This window comes from Crinia signifera, chromosome 3 (assembly GCF_055691185.1).
Source record: "Crinia signifera chromosome 3, ASM5569118v1, whole genome shotgun sequence".
Lineage (NCBI taxonomy): Eukaryota > Metazoa > Chordata > Amphibia > Anura > Myobatrachidae > Crinia > Crinia signifera.
Genome location: NC_139219.1, coordinates 274,359,291 through 274,381,881, shown reverse-complemented (window position 1 = coordinate 274,381,881; position 22,591 = coordinate 274,359,291). Strand labels below are relative to the sequence as shown.

Here is a 22,591-nt window from a genome sequence, read left to right as displayed (position 1 = left end):
GGTTAACGTTCCCCGCTAGAAGCAATGCAGAAACGGCTGACGATTTGCACAGCAGCGCTAGGTAGGGGAATCATGGGCAGAAGCAGGGATCAGTCATCTCTCCATGTAGACTATCTGGAGCAGTATCTAGTAGGCAAAGGCCAAATATCAGTAACAAGTGGTGAATGTGTGGTTATTATGTAGGTTATTGCTTTGTCATACTTTTAGCACTAAAATAATGACATGTACTTTACACAAGAGATGGCTCATCTATAAAAAAAAATTCATATGCATGAATCTAAACGAAAAGGATGATGTCATCAAATCTGCAATTTTAATAAGACAGGTGATCTGTTTCCACAAAATCCTGAATTATAATAGTATTACAAACTGGGGACCTCCCAGTCCAGTGGTGATCACAGTCATCAGTGACCTAACCTGTTATTGTATGGAGAAATGCTCTTGTTCCAGGCTGGACCTCATGTATATTTCTGTGGAAGGTGGGGTTAGTGATTCAGACAGATTTCTATTATAATTATAATAATAATAATAATAATAATAATAATAATAATAATAATAATCTACTATAGTACAGCTCAACGGAATCCGCTGCGCTATATAAGAAACTGTAAATAAATACTAATAATAAAATGATAATATTATAAATAATAATAATAATAATAATATTTTTGTTTCGCTCTCTAATAAAAGGAAGGTCTTTAGGCCTTGGAAATATCTTTATTCTTACAAGTGCTTGTACATCTACTGCTCATAGCAGTGGTTCGTTCATAGTAGTAGTATTAGACCTGTTTCTTGTTCAGCTGTGAGCAAATTGTGTTTAAAAAAAAAAAAAAAAAAAAACACAAAAAAAGCTCTTCTCTTATAGGAAATACGACAAACAGATCTATGTCGCCGATATGTCACCGATTTCTGGGATTTGCAAGACGAATGACAGACAGCGCACAGTTCCCTGGAGCCGCAGACTGAGGCCAGATGGGGGTTATATGTAATAGTAAAATGATTTCTTGCAGCAGTGGCAGCTCTGGTGCCGGGGAAGGGATGGCAAGGGCAGCAGCAGGCTGGGCAGTAGTAGCATAGACTGGGGGGGGGGGGGGGGGGGGGGGGGGGAGCAGAATGCTGAGTACAGATTGGGGGGTAAAATGCTGTATGATCAGATGGAGGGTGAATGAGAAGGGTCATGCATAGAATGGTAGCATTTGGGGGGGGGAGCAGAATGCTGAGTACAGATTGGGGGGTAAAATGCTGTATGATCAGATGGAGGGTGAATGAGAAGGGTCATGCATAGAATGGTAGCATTTGTGTAATACGCTCAGGGCAAGCACTGTACATCTTGCCTCTCTGGGAACTTTCTACTATCACACACATATACGAGAGCATGTAACACAGCCCTGCAATGGTCACAGCACTGTACTGTCCAGGCAGAGGTCTCCGGGATAAGTTACAGCAGAGCTGTCAGTCTCTTTTTCAGCATATCTCTCTCTCCCTCCGTCTGTCGCCGCTCTCTCGCACTGACGGGCCAGTCCAGGTAAGTGGGGCGGGGCGCAGTCATCACGCCCCTATTCCCGCCCCCGCCGCCCTGTGATTGGTGAGTGTGGGCCTGAGTGACGGGGAGCCGGGTACCCGCCTCCCTGGCAATGTCTTGTTGCTGCACTGAAAGTTGAGGCAGTGATTCCGCTGGGATAGTGAGTAGTGCTGGAGCCGGCAGAGTGCGGGCAGCAATCATCATCCTCATCCTTCCACAGCTATACCCCCCGCAGCCAGCGGCCACCATGGCCGGGATTATTCTACATTGCATCGTGTCCTCTCTGCTCTGTGGGGTCTGTGCAGCAGTGACAGGATCCAGGATTTACCCGGCCAGCGAAGGTAAGGCTCGGACCCCGATGCTGCTGCTGCTTTGGAACCTCTTGGCGGTGGGTGACTTAGCGCCCCTCTGCCGGGGGCTGGAGGGGTGACCCTGGCTTCTGACCTGCACCGAGGTGGATCTATGTGGATGCTTATTATACAGGATGGAGGGGTGAAAGTTTCTTCCTGGACCGGCTCCCTGCAGAGGACGCTGCTGCTGCTGCTGCCCGGGAATGGGGACCGAGCTGGATGTTGGATACTTCTGCCTGTAGTCACGCCGGTGCCCGGTGTATAGGATGGTACCCGATCTCTGGCAGCTCTGCCCGGTGTATGTTGGATGTTGTCCGATGCCATGGCAGTGCTGTCCGGTGTATGGGAGGGCACCTGGTGTATGTAGGATGGTGTCCGGTGCCATGGCAGTGCTGTCCGGTGTATGGGATGGTTCCCAAGGTGCTCTGCCAGCGCTGCCCGGTGTAGTGTATAGCACGGTGCCCTGGCAAAGCTTGCAGGTGTATATAGGACGGTTGCCGGTGCCCTAGCAGCACTGCCCGGTGTATATTAGGACCCTGGTTAGTGCTGTGTATATGGGGTGTTCATGCAGTGTATATGGGGTGTATATCTGTATATGCAGCATGTATGGGGTGTGCATGCAGTGTATATAGGGTGTATATGCACTATATATGGGGTGTGCATGCAGTGTATAACGGGTGTGTATGCAGTGTAAATGGGGTGTGCATGTAGTGTATATAGGGTGTATATGCAGTATATATGGGGTGTGCATGCAGTGTATATAGGGTGTATATGTAGTATATATGGGGTCTGCATGCAGTGTATATGCAGTGTGTATGCAGTGTATATGGGGTGTACATGCAGTGTATATAGGGTGTATATAATATGGTGTATTACTATACTGGAGAACACTCCTATCCATTCTGCATACGGCAATTGCAACTTTGTGCTATAGCTCTCCTATTCCTTCTGTCTCTCTGTGTAGCGCATAAGCGCAATGTACGGCATGATTGTGCACTACATGTAACAAAAGCGCCACAGGGCGGTGCGTCTCCGCGTCTGTGTGCCAGAGCGGTGTATATAGCGCTGCGCATATGCGTCTATCTCTGCGCTCACTGCTGGTCTCTTCCCTATGGCCATAGCGCAGTGCGAGGCCCTCACTGGGCTGTACCCTGGCTGGTGGCGATATGTGCAATGCTATTTACGACCATTCTTCTCTCATGTATGTGTGCTGCTAATATATGGATAGATTTCCTATGTTACTGCAGGCTTGCTGCAGAGCTCACACTCTTCTAGTATGCCCCCTCTATATCTGCCTGTGAGTATGTCATGTATACAGTGTGTGGATGCTGAGATATTGCTGCCTCTGTGCCGTGGATCAGATGTGTACATCTCTGTCCCCTGCCATAAAGTTCCCCCATACACTCAGTATTACACACACACAAGGAGTTGTGCGGCTTTGAATGCTGATCACGTCCTTCTCCCTCTCTCCCCTTATTCCCTGTTTTTGTATAAATTGAGCCCCATTGTTCTCTTTGTATCTCCATTCTACCTTACAAGAACCTAGATGGATGTAGATCATGGCGCTACAGAGTCTGGGTTCTGGGAAGGTTTTCCTTGAAATAAACAGAATTTTGGAATAGGTACAATATTCAGTATAGTAGAATAATGTCACCCAGGAGTTACATCATCATCGTCCTCATCATCCAGAAGGCAGTGCGAAGGTCACTTACCACATATCAATGACCCACATTGAAATAGTGAAATAGTCTAAAATATAAATAAAATGAATGAGTGCTATTTAAAAGTACCCAGTGAAAGAGAGTACAATTATCTATCTATCTATCTATCTATCTATCTATCTATCTATCTATCTATCTATCTATCTATCTATCTATCTATCTCCATGATGAAAATGAAATAAAAGGAATGGACATAACACAGTTGAATGTAGCAGTGTATTACTACAGCTGTATGTATGACTGGTGGAATGTGCATATATTGTATTTATTCCTCCATATGGTCTGTGCCAATTGAGTTTTGCAGCAATGTTTTATTACAAGTGAGATTGTTAACCAGGAGAGTTAGTTAAGCTCCCTTAACTTGATGGTTAGTCCGGCTCCCTGCTGCTGTGGCAGAGATGTACATACAAATGGCATTACATGATGGCTTCACGTGAGTGCACAAATGCATTGTATATGGTGTAGAGATAAACATTATCTTGGGTATTGAGTTGTTGGCTAGCAAATCTCTGTGTATTCCTACTATAATGTACACATTACATATCAGTGTGAGCAAGAAGTACTAGTGATTCAGGCATGTGTGAACAATGGCTAATATAGCATGAATGATACAGTATTTGCTATATACGGATATACCAAGCATTCCAAGATGGGGCTCATAGACTATGGTGTAGCATTCCCCATACATGTCACTCACAGGTATACACACTCTTCTCTTTTCAGTTACCCTCTTGGATTCCAGGTCTGTACAAGGAGAACTTGGCTGGATAGCCAGTCCTTTAGAAGGAGGGGTAAGTTCTTGATTTTGCACAATTAGGACACTGTAATTGGATGATTGGCTATTTATGCCGACTCAGAGAGGCTCATTTTTGGTTGATTGTGCAGAGTGGCTTATTACCTCTACAGTCCACCATATCAGTTACCTTTTGTGGGGCTGAAACTCTAGATTTTAGTGGGGTAACCATCACTGGCTTGGGTAATGACTAGAAAGGAAAAAAATGTAAAGTTTTTGTCCCTTTGTAAAATATAAGGTAGTATTTATACGCTTACCTGAAATCCGAAACATAATGCAGTGGCTAGGGGACGGTCATTTGTAAGGTATTTACAATAGAGCTGTGGGAATTTGTAGGTGACTATTTGACGTTGCCATATTTCTAGTGTGTTAGAAAGCGGTAATTGTCAAACATTTGGGATTGTGAAATTGTAATCAGCAATATAACTCTACAAATATATATATATATATATATATATATATATATATATATATATATATATGATGTAATACTTGCTTAGGCACGCATTGCCAAATTATCTGGTGAAAGATATATCTTCAAATTTGTCCAGCATCTAATATGTGTATGGTTGAACATAATGCAATATTTATAAGTACACTATGGTATTTTGGATTTTGGATGTTAGGAAAAATGGGAAGTAGTGTATATATATATATATATATATATATATATATATATATATATATATATATATATATATATACATATATATATATATACATATATATATATATATATATATATATATATACATATATATATATATATATATATATATATATATATATATCCTAACAGTGGGAATATATTACATACAGCTATCGTCATAGTTTGATAATAATACATGATTTGCTAAATGATTGCAAAGGATGAATTACTCTCTATGGGAATAGCAATATCAGTATTTATGTGAGATAACAGAAAAGCTTTTGGGTATCTCCAAATCACATGATTGTAAAGTAACAATTTGCTTATAAACAATAGGAGACCCTAAAGTACCTTGTCTCACTCCGAACTTGCATTGTTCTTCCCGGTGGTGCATACATTACCTGTAGCCGGTGAAGATGGAAAATAGACTCATAAAGGACTCAGTGGTGCATATCACTGCAAGAGAATATAGGCTGATTGCGTATTAGAAACATCTTTCAGAACTAAGGGACAACACAATAACAGGCCCAGTGACTAAACTGCTCTCCCATTGATTCTGAGCTGATCTCTAGCCCAGTGCTTGTAATGGTTGGAGCAGATCTCAGCAGCATAGAATTTAGATGACTGTTAGCAGCGTATGTGCTGCAGCTTATTCCAGCCCCTTGTTTGTTTCTATAGTATATTACATTTCTGTGGGTTATGGGGCTTTGATGCAGACGCAGTAAGTCCTATTCTCTATGCATTAGGGGCAACACATTTGGGAGAATACGATAAATGGCCATTGGAGGTAACTCCGTGTGACCTTCAGGGACATGGTACATGGTGAAATCATTTCATCTATGAAGCAGTCAAAATATAATAGGGGTGATTTACAGATGGGGTGCAGTAAATGTGTGCAGTAACCCGTAGCACCCAATCGGTGAAAGGCTTTAAATGGCCCAGTGCAAGGTGGAATAATGATAGCAAATATCTCGTTTGTTGCTATGGGCTACAGCAGTTGTGCATTACGTTTGTAAATTCTATTATTTCATTTCTTTTTGTACAAATAAAGGGACTGAGTTATAGAGAACACAAATTTCTTCTTGTTAATGTTTTATAAATGCTGGTGCTGAACAATCCATTTTCCATACAATTTGTTTTAATTCCGTGCACGACAGGTATGAGTGCAATTATTACTTATGACAGTATTTTATACTTCAGCATTTGTGTGTCACAAATGTCTATTACATAAGTGATTTTTCCATATAAGACATCCCAGCAGTGGTGAATTTATTGCTGTAAAGCTGTTTGCAATAGACATATAAGTTTGACATTGGATTATAAGTTGACATAATATTAATGCCTTGTGTTATTGGTAATATCTAGACTGTCAAGGCTGCAGTCATACTTAAGTGATGCTGATTTCTGTTGCCACTTTGCTGTCTCCCTGCAGACGTGACAGTTTTCTCCAAACCCTACATACGTGTGCAGGCTATTTTTATACTTCTAGTGAAAAATTTAATAGTACACGGACAGTCAGAAATCCTCAGTACGGGAGGACGCACTTGTGTTCATAATACACAAGTCTACTCTTCCTATTAGAGATTCATAGCATTTTTTTTTTTTTTGCTGAAGGTGAACTGCTGTTATTAAAATATATTTTAGCTAATCAAAGTGTGGACGGTTTGCCATCATATTTAATTGATTATGTTTGAGCAGATTTTAGGTTGCATAGTTTGGGTCTCCAATTCTAGAGTTGCAGGTTTGGAGTTTATGTGAGGCTGTTTCTGAGTTGGTTAATATATTTATATAATTTACTTTTGTTGGTTTCCTTTCATGGGTCTCATCTACTGTGTGACCAACAGGAGGCGCTAAGAGAAGAATTTTGTTAGATGAGCAAACATCTGTTTTTTTGCTGTGAGTTAGGGAATATAATAGAGGTAGTTGATCAATTTTGCTCCGACGGTGCCTTGTTTTATGACATTTGCTAATGCTACTCTCTAAGTGAATGCTAGTTTTCATTTATATATGTAGTACCGAATTTCCTATTTGAGCCTAACAATGATTATTGCTGCTGGTTACAATGAGCCTAGGCCTTCTAAAAAAAAAAAAAAAAAATTCTGAAGCCTGTCCCAAGTTCTATAGGCATTATGTGATCATAATATGATTGTGTTGCGTTAAGTATATGGTTTAAGTGATATATGGTTGAAATGTTAAATCGTTTATTATATTAAATATTTATTATATTGCAGTGGGAGGAGGTGAGCATTATGGATGAAAAGAACACTCCTATCAGAACCTATCAAGTTTGCAATGTAATGGAATCTAGCCAGAACAACTGGTTAAGGACTGACTGGATCCCCCGAAGTGGGGCACAAAGGGTGTATGTTGAAATTAAATTCACTCTAAGAGACTGTAACAGTTTGCCCGGAGTCATGGGCACATGCAAGGAGACATTCAATCTCTACTACTACGAATCCAACAATGACAAAGAACGTTATATCCGTGAAACCCAGTTTGTTAAAATTGACACAATAGCAGCTGATGAGAGTTTCACTCAAGTAGACATTGGAGACCGAATCATGAAGCTCAACACTGAGGTCAGAGATGTAGGCCCACTCAGCAAGAAGGGCTTCTACCTGGCCTTTCAGGATGTAGGAGCTTGTATCGCCCTTGTGTCTGTCCGGGTTTTCTATAAGAAGTGTCCATTGACTGTCCGAAACCTGGCCCAGTTCCCTGACACCATTACAGGATCTGATACTTCGTCTTTGGTGGAAGTTCGGGGTTCTTGCGTCAATAACTCCGAGGAGAAAGATGTGCCTAAGATGTACTGTGGAGCTGATGGCGAGTGGCTGGTTCCTATCGGAAACTGTCTATGCAATGCTGGGTATGAAGAACGCAATGGCGGGTGTCAAGGTAAGAGCACCAAGTTTAGTTTTCCATATGGTATTAAGTTTTGTAATTGAATCTGCCATAAGATGAATAAAACAAGCGATTAATTAGCAGATCCCCAGAGAGGGCGGTTGACAGAAGGGCTGCACACAGAAGGCCAAGAGGTCCAGGTGGCAGGGCTGGCACAGGGGGTAACTTGAACAAATGGTGTGGCAGAAGGCAGGGAGACATATTCAAATACTGGCTGTGTACAGATGACTATGAATTAACCATTCTCATATGAAGGAAGGACTAAACAAAGCAAGATGCTATAGGTCCCATTTATCACTTTGGACACATCCTTATAATGACCATGACACTGCTTCTTGGAACAGGCTCAATATTAATTTACTCTCCAATACAATGAACAAGGCTATTTCTCATAACCATACTGTCGATGACTACTTATTTAAAATCAAAATGTCATTTATCAGGAATCTAGAACATCAGCACAGACCGCCGGCACTTCAATAATTGAAATATGTGATCAGTGTTTGATTTATTGATTTCTATACAAATGTAGGCAACCTGTACATCTGTGTGGAAAAATGACAAATGTATAGAACTAGAAAGAGGAGTGGTACTGACTGCGACGCCGGCATTAGCGTTCACGCATTTGAAGTTTGTGTGTTGAGCACAGTGGCAGCCTGTGTGTGTGATACACCTGAAAGAGGCCTTGTCTTCTGTTCAATGTAATATGTATCTTGGCTCCACGGTTACCCTAGACCAGAGTCTAGACTCTTACACAAGGGCTTGTTTTATGGCAACTAGCATTGGACCTGTGAGAGAACAATCTATATTCTTCATGTTCCCTGTAGCAAAGGGAGGATGCAGCTTGTGGAATGGTATTTGGCAGAGCACACTGGTACTGATGGTGCGAAGAGAAAAGGTCTGACACAGAGATAAATCCTACTTTTGGCAAATATAATGTGTGTGGTGCTTTCTAAGAAGCAACAGGTTGCCCATGATCCCTTTAATTGAAAGGACTATGCAGTGCTTTAAAGTCTTGCCACCCTTTTGTGGACCAGAGCACCATAATCCTAGGGCAGGTCTTTCAGCAAATTACTTAGGGTTCAGCTCCTCTGTGAAGCATTTATGGCACCATTCTCAAATTGATCCGTGCTGCAAAACCTTTGTCAGATGGCGTTCTGTGGAAACTGCTGATTAAGAAGAGCTCATTAGTAGCCTTATGAATAAAATAAACTAGACAAACATCAGTAGATGGCGAGATCTTAATTTCACACCTACGCTTGGTAGCAACCGGTGTAGAAAAAAAAAATTTTGGTCAGGAGAGGCTGTTTCTAACAGAAATTGTGTTTGTTTATTTCTCCTCTCTGATTGGCCCGTAGCATCAATCATTCTTTTATTAATACAAGGGCTGATTTCTTTTATTTTGTACTTGAGATTTGTTGCTGGAATGTTGTCTCAGAAGACCAGCATCTGGACCACCATTTGTGCATCTGTGCATTATGTCTCTTCTAATGTGTACACTCCTTTATGTCAGGGCTACTCGTCTTGATATTAAATTATTTGCATTCATGCATTCTCTTGGGATTTCCCACTTCAGTGTGCAGGTTGGTCTTAGATCTTAGAAAGATAAAGGCCATGGGCAAAGATTTGGCAAAAAGGAATTGTCCCAGTGAAAGGATAAGAAAGACACACCAGCCTGGAGGTTGTGACCCCTGCTAGCAGGTTGTTCCAAGATTGTCCACAGGAGGTTGGACCCAAACAGACTGAACACAAGAAGGAGGTCCTGAGGTCATTCAATCCCTCATCTATCTTCCTCCTGTCATTCCCTAGACACAGCCAAAGATTGATTAAGATCTTCAGTTTGACAAAGGCCTGCTGGGTCTCAGTGGACAAGGGTCAGGGCCAGGGAATCTCAAACCTGAAGGCCTTTGAAAGTCACTATTTTGGTATAGGGGTTTCAGCAACACATTGATCTAGCAGCAAGCTACCTTGGCCACAATAATCTAATTGGAAAGCTATAGTTTTGCTTTTGTGTATTATCATAAACCATACATATACATATAAGTAATTTGGCCAAAATGGACATAGAATGCGCAATTGATATTAATGTATAGAAATGTATGTAATATATACTTAAATTTGGTGATTAGTGATGTCATCATTTATGATTGGTGCTTAGTGATGTCATGTCGTGTATAAAATATCTACTGGAAATGATTTTAAATTTGGGGGTTATGTTTAAATGCAAAAAAAAAAATCTGTGTTTTTCCAGTTAAAAATATAAATCTAATAATTTAAAACTTAATACATAATTTAATATTTTGATGGTAATCTTCTATTGTGCTTTCAGGATAGTCAGGAGAGGGTTCCAGATCCCAGGAGAGGAACAGTTTGCTAGGCTAGAGAATAAAGATTCTCAAAATTAAGGGACATAGTTGAGGGGGAATGTGTCATGAAAAAGGTGACAGAGAGACAGGGAGGACAGTAAAGCGTCCCAAGAGAAAGGGATAGATGATGGGTCAATTGTAACATAGTAAAGAGGGCAAGGTGCCAAACGCAAGGTGCCAAGCGAGGGTTCATAGTGCCAGGGAAGGGTCCCAGGAGAAAGGGACCAGATGATAGGCAAAGTGTCATGGTAAAAGTGGCAGGATGCCAGTAGAGGGGACATAGTGCCAGGGAAGACAAGAAGGGTCCTGGAAAGAAGGAAGTAGATGATGGTGCAGTGTGCCTGAGTAAAGGGGGCATAGTTGCTAAGGGGTCTCTGTACTAAGCCTTGAGAGAGATAAAGTGGAAAGAGAGTTAAAGTACCAGCCAATCAGATGAAGAGACAGTATATCAGGGGTCAGGAGGCAGATACTAAGAGAGGTGATATAGAGTTAGGGAAGAGGGTGAAGGATACCATGAGTGGAGGTATAGCCCCAGGGGAGACAGAAAAAGTCTTTACTTAAGTTGCCTCAAATGGCCAGGACATTCCATCTCATTAATGCATCATAATTAAATGATTCACTTGTTGATAGACCCTGCTGATAATATAACTGTACCTAGTGATCAAGATACGAGTTTCCAACTGACCCCTGCCTTGTACATCATTTTAAATGAGCAGCAGGTGAATAACATTCAAATTTTCAAATAATAATTAGCATAACTACATACATTATGCATATTCACAAAAGTCCTCTCCTCACGCCCAATACTGCCTGGGAAACCGTGTCTAGGATGTAGCACCACATGCTTCCAACTCCTCCACTCTCTGCGGCCCGGTGAATGGAGATTCTCAGCTGTCTGTGGAGCTTCTCCTATTCTTCCGTTGCATGACATGGATTTAGCATTTGCATATTATATATGATTCTTTGTCCATAACACACATTTGCCCCCTCCTCTCACGCCACTACAAACATATCACAGAGGGGTTGCGGCCAAAACCTCTTTCTGTACTATCTGAAGGCCTATCGGTTTGTGATCAAATGCAAATATATTCCATTCATCTATGTTCTTTTATTGTTTTGGAAGTTCAAAACGAAGTAGAGTGAGGAAGCGAAGGTTTGTCTCTCCTCTTTATCTCTATCTCCCACCTCCTGAGAATATTTTTTTTCTTTTTGGGGTGGGGGGGGGGGGAGGCTCGTGGGGGTTTGCATTTATTCACTTTTTTAATAAGAGGCTAACTGCAGGATAAACAGTAATTAGGACGCCAAACATGCTCGCTAAGCCGATCAGAGTTTTTTATTCCTATCAGCGTGAAGTCCTGGCTGTTAGTTGCCGAGCAGTTCATTGGTGGAAATATGGACAGAAAGAGGGTTAATGCAGCTGTGCCACCAGGGGGACACTCTGTTCTTTAAATTGTTTGATAGTGCAGACATGGTCTATACAATGGTATGATAATAAACCATCAACATCTAACGTTGGCCTATTTTGCTTACATAACTTTCTCAGCTGTTAATATGACTGTAAAATGATTTAGCAATTATTTATTAACACTCATTTGCATATTGTACAAGGACCGCATAATATGTCAATGTGTGATAACTACTGGAAGGGATAGTAGTACCCCTAGAAGACACAGTATAAGTTGTCTATAACTTCTCTTAGGTGGGGCTGGTGTTATTTTGTTTCTGTGCTGGGTAAATACTGGCTGCTTTATTTTTAAACTGCAATATAGATATCAGTTTGAAGTACTCTGCCCACCCAAATCTAATTCTCTCTGCACATGTTACATCAGCCCCGCCTGCAGCGCATATGGTTTTGTGCATTAGAGAGTGAATTTGCATTTGCGAGTGAACCAGAATAACCCCCATAGTTAATGTGTGCAATAGCATTAAAATTCTGCATGTTCAGTAAGATGTACTAATGAAAGTTAAACGCATGCAAGCATAGTGTATGCGAAAGTAAATATCATTCCTGTATCAGCTGAGACAGTAATATTTGTGTTTGCACAATTCAGTTTGCCATCCAGGTGAAAAGCTGAGATTAATTTCAATAAGAAAGTATTGTAAACTAATTGAGATGCACTTTGCAGGCGCTGTCACGTCACATGACTTGAACCAGATACTCATTTTTGGCCTGTTGCAGAGTTATAAGGAAATCGTACATATATGCTCACTCCATTAACTTACAAAAGTCAGCCTGGACTGACTTTTCCAGCTCCTGCTATGTGCCAAATTGGGGGCGGGCGCTCATGTCATGTGACGCCAGCTGCCCGCCCCAAGCAGGCATTGAGGTGCCTGCATCTGCAGGGGTAGGCCCTGCGTTTTCATGGGTGCACCCAAAAATACTGAGCATTCCTCTACCCGCCGCGTGCGGCCATTTGCTCCATTACCACTATGGAGCAAAGGGCTCGGCAAATGTGAACCTTACCATAGCTGTCTGCTCAGGGGTTTGCACATGCCGGAATATTGGCGCTTGCGCAAACCCCCGACCATTGCGCAAACCCCTCGCCTTCTGCGAGCGCCTCTCAATCTTCCTCTTAGTGCAAAAAAGTGCAATGGCAGATCCGTGGGATGATCATTGCAGCATGATAAAGTCATTTATACACTTATTATTTACATTGTACAATAAACAACAAAGTGTGACTTTCCTGCAATCTACTCTGCTAACTTGGTAACAACATGAGCAGCAGCGTATACCGTATTACACCAAGGAGAGCACACATCAGAACCGCATCGCTGCGCTATACATTGGGTGGAGCTGCTGGTTCACTTTTCTTGTAGAGGTTAAAAAATCTAGACAAGTGTAACGTCCAGAAGTCATAAAAGAGGAATTATGTTACCAGCTTTCAGCAGTTTTGCTTTGTGGCTGCTTTAGAAGGGATTTTCCGGTGTCCCACGGGCACCCCCAGGCCAGTCTGCCCCTCCTTATACAATTTGTTTCCCGTTTAAGTTTAAGCCTGGACTCGAGCAGCGCAAGAAAAAAAAAATCTATATAAATAAAATAACAGACTTCATCGACTATTGAAACCCCTTCTCCTTTTTGGAGTGTGCCAGCAATGGACCAAAACAAGAGCAGGACCATTGCAAATAAATTAGCATGTCAATGCTTCCCCTGAATCAATACTCTGACTGTTTTCCTCTGCCTATTTTTTTAATCATCCCATCTGCTTTCTGTTTCTTGGCTCTCCCGTCTCTTTGCTGTGCCACCTTCACCCCTTCTGCAGATTTTTGGCATTTAATGCTGGAAGAAATGGTCCAGATGATCTGTTCGCTTGGAAAAGAAGATGTGTATTTTTTTCTTCCAAGCTTCCCAAGAAGCAAAGACCTAGAGAGTAATCAAAATAAGGGGCATTGCAGCATAAATATTGTCTGCCCTTTGAGTATTCAGCTTGGAAATGTGAGGACCTATCTGGTGATGAAAGGGTTATGTTATATCCTCAGTTCGGTTTCTTACAGTTTAGTTTTGTATCTGATTTGGACGGATCTCTGTGGTTGCACACAAATGGCGAATGCAAATTTACGCATATTTGCATGTCTGCCCAAGTTGGACAATACTACATGACGTTGGGTGTTTTAGGGCAGAACAATGCAAGCACACAGAGCTGCCATGATCTCTTATGCCAATACTAGATATGACTGCTAAAGTGGCTGGCATAAAATCAGTGGGCAGCGCAAGTTTCTGCTTGTAGCTGCACCAGCCCCTGCATTAGTCCCATGGATTTCTGCATTACTGTAGGGTAACATAGAATGTGGCGGTAGATAAGAACCACTTGATCCATCTAGTCTGCCCCAAACATTTATAAACACGTACAGTAGGGTTAATTTTTTGTCGGGAGCCAATTAACCTACCAGTATATTTTTGGATTTTGGGAGAAAACTGGAGTACCCAGAGGAAACCCACACATGCATGGGGAGAATATAAAAACTTCAAACTGTTGCTGTTAATGGGTCACACTAGTTGTGATTGCGACTAGTGTAACCCACAATTGCGATTAGTCGCGCCAATGTGCAACCTGTTCAGGGCATACGCACCTATGCAATCTTATGGATCACGGGTGTTTGTACACAGTGCCACCGGCATAGCAGCAGGCATGGTATTCACGGTAGTCAACTCGTCGTTGCCACTGCTTGCGGCAAAGCAGTGTGTCCCATCCGTCGGGCCATGGTGTGAATCAATCATTCCAAAAATCAGGCAACTGCAGCCACTTTTTGTGTGACTCAGAATCAGCCACAAAATCATATTTTTAAGAGTGACATTGTTCGCTGCTAGCAAAGTGAATGGTTTGTAATGTTTCTTTTTTCCCAGGCATATATATCCGTGAACAGTATAAGGTTGTGGTACCCCCCGTTATATTCTGAGGAATGTTCTGTACACTCAGGAGCCACAGCCATTCTGTCTCTTCAGTATTATGTAAGGTGTCCGGTGATTCACAGCCCTGAATCCTTAATGGAGAGAATAACAGAAGGGTGGAACTGTGCTGCGCCACCATTATGTTTTGTGGAACCTTTCCGTGCTCTTATACTGAAGGCTAAGTACGTGGTTTGTGTTGTAGGAACACAACAGCTACTCCCTTCCTCTGTGTTTGTGTTGCTCTTCCTATTACTGCTACTTGCTGATAAGCGTTTCTTGCTGTTTTCCACCTTCCAACTCCCCAAGGTAGAGCTAGAAATTTCTTGCATACATGCCGGCATGTTAAAGATGATCATGGGAACAAGATGCTAGGTTAGAGAGAATGAAGCAATTGTTTTGCACTGATTCGTAACTGAGTCGGCCAGCGTGGTCAATCACTCTCTTGTGAATCTGCACATGGGCCCTGATTTAGATCTGATTGCAGTACAAATTTGTTCTCAAAATGGGCAAAACCATGTGCACTGCAGGTGGGGCAGATGTAACATGTATATAGAGAGTTAGATTTGGGTTATTTTGTTTCTGTTCAGAGTAAATGCTGGCTGCATTATTTTTACACTGCAATTTAGATTTCAGTTTCAACACACCCCACCTAAATCTAACTCTCTCTGCACATGTTACATCTGCTCCACCTGCAGTGCACATGGTTGTGCCCATTTTGAGAACAAATATGTACTGTGATCAGATCTGAGGGGGTTATTCTAGTTCATTCTTTCTGACAAAATCCTTCTTAGATGGGCAAAACCATGTGCACTGCAGGGGGGCAGATGTAACATGTGCAGAGAGAATTAGATTTGGGTGAGTTATTTTGTTTCTGTGCAGGGAAAATACTGACTGCATGATTTTACACTGCAATATAGATCTCACTTTGAAGTAAAACCCCACCCAAATCTAATTCTCTCTGCACAAGTTACATCTGCCCCACCCGCAGTGCACATGGTTTTGTCCATCTAAGAAGGATTTTGTCAGAAAGAATGAACTAGAATAAACCCCTGAATAATGGTACATGCTGACAACTGCACGTATAAAGCTCGAATGCAAACTAACATTGTTGCTCTGGGATTTTGGAATTAAGAGCATGATTCAGATCTGATCACAAAGTTGCAGACGACTGCGAGTAGTTAGCCGCTGCCCAGACAGAAAGAAGACACGGCCCTTGTAAATTTGCAAGTGAATTGGGAAAATTGCGCTATATGATATCCTTTTGCACATCCATATACAATTCACAAACCTTCAAATCATTTTTCCAGTCTGAGGTTTCCACAACTTTGCGGCAGAGACAGGCTGAACGCGGCCGGCACTGATGTCACAGACCCGCCCTTAAAATGCTTGGTCACACCTGGGTTTTTTGGCCACTCCTACAAAATGTCCGGTTACCACCCCCAAACGCCAACTTCCAGTCCATCAAATTGCGAGGGGATGGCGATTAGATCCATTCGCTATTTTTGTCGCTATTTTAGCCTACACATGCGCACTGCAATTCGCACATCGGATATCGACTGAATAACCCCCCAAATATATATTTTTTAACTATTCTTCTACCAATATGTACTTTCCCTTGTGGGTTTTTCTTTTCATGTTTATAATTGTGTCTGGTTGCAGAAAACAAAATCGCACAAGTGCAAAGTGTTTCATTCTCGGCTGTTAATGTGTTTTATAAATGGAACACCGCGAGATTCTAACGCCTCCCACTTACCCACTCTGCCACTGCACAGGTGGGGGCAATTACAGCATAGGAAGGGCAATTTCCTATTCATTGCTGTCAGATAGATTCTTTTGTTGCTGCTGAATCTAAAAAAACTCAAAATACATTTTACATCATAGGTAACATTCATTTGCATAAATGAAATAATATGTCATTTTAGAGGTGTAGGCGACACTCTTTTGGGTATACAGAAGTAGATTTTTTTTTTTGTGTGATTGAAATGAGTGAGACACGTTCCTGCAGGACAGCCACAGCTCTCAGGAAGGAGGGTGGGTGGAGGTCAGTGATAGACCAGCCTGGTGTACAGTTTGCAGGGAAATATCTGGATATTGGATCTCTGACACACAGAGCAGTAAAAAGAGCAACTAGGTTAAAAAAATAAATCGAGAGGAAAAGACAGATTGTTAGAAAGAAATAGATTACCGAGCCCATGGGAAGGCCCATGTAACCCTGACACTATGCACAAACCAATTTGTGATAAAGTTTCTGCTTCCCCCTGATCATATTACATTTACCTATGGGTAGAGAATCTTTTACTGATGTATGGGGGATGTCACCAGGCCCCTAATTGCTATTTATTTAGTTGTAACAGGCAGTATTCTGTGTAGGGTTACCACCTAGTCCCTTTAATTCCGGACACATATTAATTACACAGGTTCTGTGACTGGCTGACTTCAAGACTCCACTTCACCTGATTTTAAACTGCCACAGAACCTGTGTAATTAACATGTGTCCGGAATTAAAGGGACTAGGTGGTAACCCTAATTCTGTGGCGGATGTATGTTTTCAATTAACTATGGCCTAATTCATGTTTGTATGTAATGCGGAACTTCACGAGACTGAGCGACTGTCTGCAGACGGCACCGTATTCATAGTGCGCACTTTCCAAGGTAACCCGGATGCCGCAGTGGGATTTTTAAAGTAATTGACCGTAAAGGACCATTTGGGGAGGTAATTGGGAGCTATAAAAATGCAGGTATTGTCATAGTCGGTATATGGGCTTCCCTATGGAAACACTGGGCTTTCCCCTTGGAATGCAGGTGGGCCGGTGCCTGCTCGGTGTGGGTGGCTGAGGTCACATGACATGTCACATGACATCAGCACCCACCCCCTTTTAGGCAATCTTCGGCTGAAAGTAATTTTCACTGACTTTTATTTCAGAAGGGGAAAGAAATCATTCGCTGGGTTCACAGAATCATTTACAGAGATAACTTTTGCAGTCCTAATAATAAAATGAAACCAATAAATCTACATTTATTGGGTAAATATTTGCTTTATCACAGACATTATTAAATGGACTTGTCCTTCCAGAGTGTGCCGGAAGGTATTAGCTGCATGTAGCCATCCACTCCCGGGCTCATTGTGTAATATGGAATCTGTTGCTGAGGATTGGTGCTGGTTCGCTGATGTCCTTGGAGAGATTGTAACATGAAATCCTCCCAGGGTTCCCTGCCCCCTTGTAACACGCCTGAGAAACCGCTGCCTCATTTTCTGCCTGGCTGTGCAAAGGTTGATTTATAAAGCACCCAACACTGAGGGGGACACAGAGCTCGTTAATAACACAGTGAATGGAGCGATAACATCTCCTACCAGCCCTCTCTGTGCATAAGTGATGAGCTTGCGAGGAGTCAGCCATTCTCCTATGTGCTGTCCTGGCAGACTGCCCCAGCTCAGGAGAGGAAATCCCTTTCCAAGCACTGCTATATCCAAAGTAGAAGCATTACTGCAGCGACAGGAGAGCAATCCCCGCCGATGCCGGAGTCCCTCATATCTTAATGTACTATGAGATGTATAATCAATACTAAGCAGCGTTGGCTAAAATTACAGCTTGTTCAGATGTATGGCCCAGCACCTGATGAGATTCCACTGTGTTTCATCATTTCGTTTCTCTGCTGAATATTATCAACTTCGGCAGGCCTTTGTGTTTAATGGGACTACATTCAGAGTTAGCCACAAGTTTGCGGCAGTTGTGGCTGCAGGGGGCGTACAGTCACATGGCTCGTGGATGAGACATTGGTCATGTTGGCATGGAGTAGTAATCCTGGTATGGGTAAAAACCGGTACCGGACAGGACCCCAGGTTGCCGAACTGGAAAGGCTCCATTCTCCAATCTCTGGCATTCCAGAGCTTGTCTGGGTGTTGTCCTGTCCGTTGGGGATGCCTGTGACACCTGTCAGCAGGGAGAGAAGAAGAGAGAGAATAGAGCCTCCCTGTATGGTGTGGCGATGCTTTAAAAACCAGAATATTGTAGACTATAACATGAAACTGTAATCTCCCCTTTCCCATGTCCCGGTTAAAGCCATCACTGGCACTGAATGGAACACCCCCGAACAGGCACCCCTTGCTCCGGGGTTCGGTCCAGTTCCAGTTTTTACTTAGTCCTTTAGTTATCCTCCTATGGAGAAATTCATACTTCTTATCAGTGTATCTGCATGTTTCTACTTTTTGTATGTGCTTGTGAACGTGACCATCTGCAATGAAAGAACTACATTGAACTCCATCTCACGGGTCATTGAAGGCAGCATTCCCATTATAATGCTTCTGCAGCACTGAATGATGTTAGGGTTACTTATGGTCATTTTTTTTTTTTTTAAACGCACTTTGATTTTGTGGCCACCATTTAGTTAAAAAAAAAATGAGGAATTATAAAATCAGAACTCAAATTTACTAAACCTTCTAAAGTGTAGGTTTGCCCATGGCCACCAATCAGGTTTGATAATTTTTTAGAATGCAATAGAGAAATGGTAACAATAATCTGATTGGTTGTTATGAATAACATCAGCACATTTTTTTTATAGAAACTTTATTAAATGTACCTTATAATCCTAAACATAAAGAAGAGGACAGGAGGGGGTTATATAGAGGCTGTGGTTCCTTCCAAGTGTAAAGGTCTGTTCGAACAAATGGTTGAGGTATTTCACAGTCTCCATAAAAATGTCAGCAGAAGTCACAACCCCTTGAAAATGTCCTGAATTTTTTATTTTCTTATTGTGGGAGACCACCCATTTGGGCCAGTCCAAACATTGGGTGGGCAGGATATGTTCTAATCCATCATGGCTACCATGTAAAGCATAATACTAAGAGAAACATAGTGAGAGAAGTAAGTGAAGTAAAGGATAAGGAGGTCAGTGCTACTAACATGGGCACAAAACATCACGATGGACCACAGGGAACGTTAACTTCCCCTCCTAAATAAAATATACAATGCTCATAACAAAAGTGTCACAGCTTCCCATTCAATTTCGTTTTACCATAGAGTTCTAGGCGTGGCAAGATGGCACATTTATTTATTTATTACCAGTTTCTTATATAGCGCACACATATTCCGCAGCACTTTACAGAGAATATTTGAACATTCACATCAGTCCCTGCCCCAGTGGAGCTTACAATCTATATTCCCTACCACATGTACACACATAGGGCGAGATGTATTAAAGGGAAAATGCGGTAAACCCCCCGTTTTACCGCATTTTCCTATGTACTATTACCCGACCGCCACGTCACCGCAGTGTAGGGTATCGCCACCTTTGGGTGGCGATACCCTATAGAAGCCTATGGGCTTCTTTTCACCGCCCGACGCCTCCGCCGAAAAACCCGCCGACCCCCCTCTCCCCCTCCCTCTCTTACCTGGTCCAGGTCCTCCTGGACCCGGAAGGTAACACCTTCCTCCCCCTAGTGACGCAGCCGGACGTCCTTCCGGCTGCAGGGGGGAGGAAGAGGCGCCGGGGACAGCTTGCATAGCTGTCCCCGGCGTGAGGGATGCAGAAGGGGGCAGAGAGGTGACGGAGACCCCCCGCGCACCACATTCCAGGTATCGCGGGGGGCCTCCGTCACCGCATCGCGATGCCAGCCGCATATGTTAGTACATATGCGGCGGCATCGCGGCGGGGGGGCCGCGATGGGCGGCGATGTATTTTAATACATCCCGCCCATACACAGACATTCTAGGATTAATTTGTTGGGAGCCAATTAGCCTACCTGTATATTTTTGGATTGTGGGAGGAAACCGGAGTACCCGGAGGAAACCCACGCAAGCACTGGGAGAATATACAAACTCTGTACAGTTAGGGCCATGGCGGGTACATGTAATGTTTTAGCTATTAGAAAATGTATCAAGAAGCCCTATAATGGTATTAGCGCAAGTCTTGTGTATACTGTCAAGTCTATCGAACTGGTTTAAAAAAGTGGCTTTTTTTCTTAAAATTGACAGGATTGGCGGTACCTCTATCTTAACCTTATCCGATATTTTAACAATTGCGTAAGTGATCGAATTTTGTGTACATTGAACCATCAGAAAACAAAGGTGCCTCTATCTTAGTCACAGTCCCAAAAAATCTGAATATTTAGGATTTTGGAATTTCAGATATGAGAGACTCGGACCTGCATTATTTAAAAATATTAAGACATTTATTTTAAAAATAAATAGATTTAGTAACACACATTTTACCACGAACAATGAACCTTGAATTAGAAGTAATACTCATCTGTTATGCCTAAATGTTTAGCACAGGCCACATAACTGTATAACTCCCAGTGTGTTCTGTTGGCTTCAGAACCTGCAGTAAGTCTGTATACTGCATTTCCATCCAAGGCATTGGAAACTGGTGTTTCACAAAGTCATTGGGCCTTTTGTAATAAAGTGTTCCGGCTATCGTCAAGACTGAATATATAGCCAGCTATAGGAAAATCAAGGGGTATATATATATATATATATATATATATATATATATATATATATCTTATGTGCTGATCAGCAGGACAGGAATCTTGTTCTTCTACCCAGGGGTGGAAATATAAGGGAAGGGATTTAGATAACAGGATTAGCACTTGTCACTCTGTAGTTAACCAATTAATTAGCTTGAAGCCCTGGCAGACAGGCAGCCGGGCAACCGGCACTGTTATGTTATATATTTTTTTCTTTTTGTAACAGGACACTGCTTCCTCTCTGCAGAATTCTCTTTTTATTTTCTTGGTTTGGTAAAATATTGTCACAAACCAGTGGCATGACTTTCCGTGTCTCCAGTATAGTAAGAATATGGATGTCACAGGAAATGCTTCTAGACTTCAGTGTTCGCCATATGTCGCATCTTTTGGTATAATACTGGGAAATACTAAGGTCCCCAATTTATACTAAAAGCAACAGTTGGGATGCTTTGTTAATGAGAAAGAATCACGTTCACATCTTTATTAATGCCGGGCATACTTCATGAAATTATGTGTGGCTATGACCAGGGGAGGCTTCAGAGGGTGGGCTGCAGCACAGTCCAAAATTCAAATAGGGAAGCCACAGCCAGTGAGTCAATTAGGAATGGCAGTTGGTGGCAGTTGCTGTGCCTCCCCTATTTAAATTTTGACCAGTGCTCTGGAGCCTCCCTTGTCCATGACCAATCCACAGTGATCGATATATGCTGGGTGTCGGGCTGTAAAATAAACTGTCTGGCAATTATCTTATCTGACACTGTATGTCCAGCATCAGACTTTCAAAGCATGCTGGGACCTTCCGTTTCAGTGTCAATGCTTAGTTCTCCATAATTGTGTAATATCATATAAGACATCAGTATGTTGTTTTGAAAGATCATGTGACCTTTGAAAACCTGAATCTACCATTGGCAGTTGTTCATATATATATAATATATATATAATATAAATATATTATATATATATATATATATATATTTATAATCAATTGCAAAACAATTATACACATATATAATTCAAGGTCTATTCAAGGTATATTTCCTATAGGGTTTGAAAGGTCAGCTGGTGTGAGTGGAAGTGTGCGTGTGCATTCCTATTAGGCTGATCTACATGGACAGGACTGTGTGCTCTAGAATCCTTCTGTTGTACTAGAATTCTTTTTCTCACCAGTCTTGATCCTAGACTTTAACCCGGTGGTGTTGCCGTGTCATCTCGGTTGTGGATCTGCTTTTGTTGGGTGATGAAAAAGAGGGGATGAAAACTCATCAAAGCCATGCCACAGATATTGAATTTGGGGCTTGTATTGAACATGTGAACTAAGCTGGGGACAAAGAAGATGGTCCTAAAGCTCTGCAATAACCCTTTTCCTCCTCCTCATTCCCCCACAATCTTACCCAGCAAATCCTCAGCAGAAAAGCCAAGGGACAAAACAGAGGACAGCA

At 42.2% G+C, this 22,591-nt stretch overlaps 1 protein-coding gene across 4 annotated transcripts in view; it reads left to right on the top strand.

The window, feature by feature from the left end:
- Window positions 1–1,649: 1,649 nt before the first annotated feature.
- EPHA4 (EPH receptor A4) overlaps window positions 1,650–22,591 on the top strand; it is a 65,985-nt gene continuing 45,043 nt past the window's right edge. For 3 of the 4 annotated variants that reach the window (XM_083178066.1, XM_083178068.1, XM_083178065.1), the window contains exons 1-3: window positions 1,650–1,863; window positions 4,317–4,384; window positions 7,267–7,930. In XM_083178066.1, the coding sequence (XP_083034192.1) occupies window positions 1,770–1,863; window positions 4,317–4,384; window positions 7,267–7,930 (826 nt within the window). In that variant the 5' untranslated portion in view covers window positions 1,650–1,769. The remainder of the gene's footprint in view (window positions 1,864–4,316; window positions 4,385–7,266; window positions 7,931–22,591) is intronic. The other variant, XM_083178067.1, reaches the window with a different exon arrangement.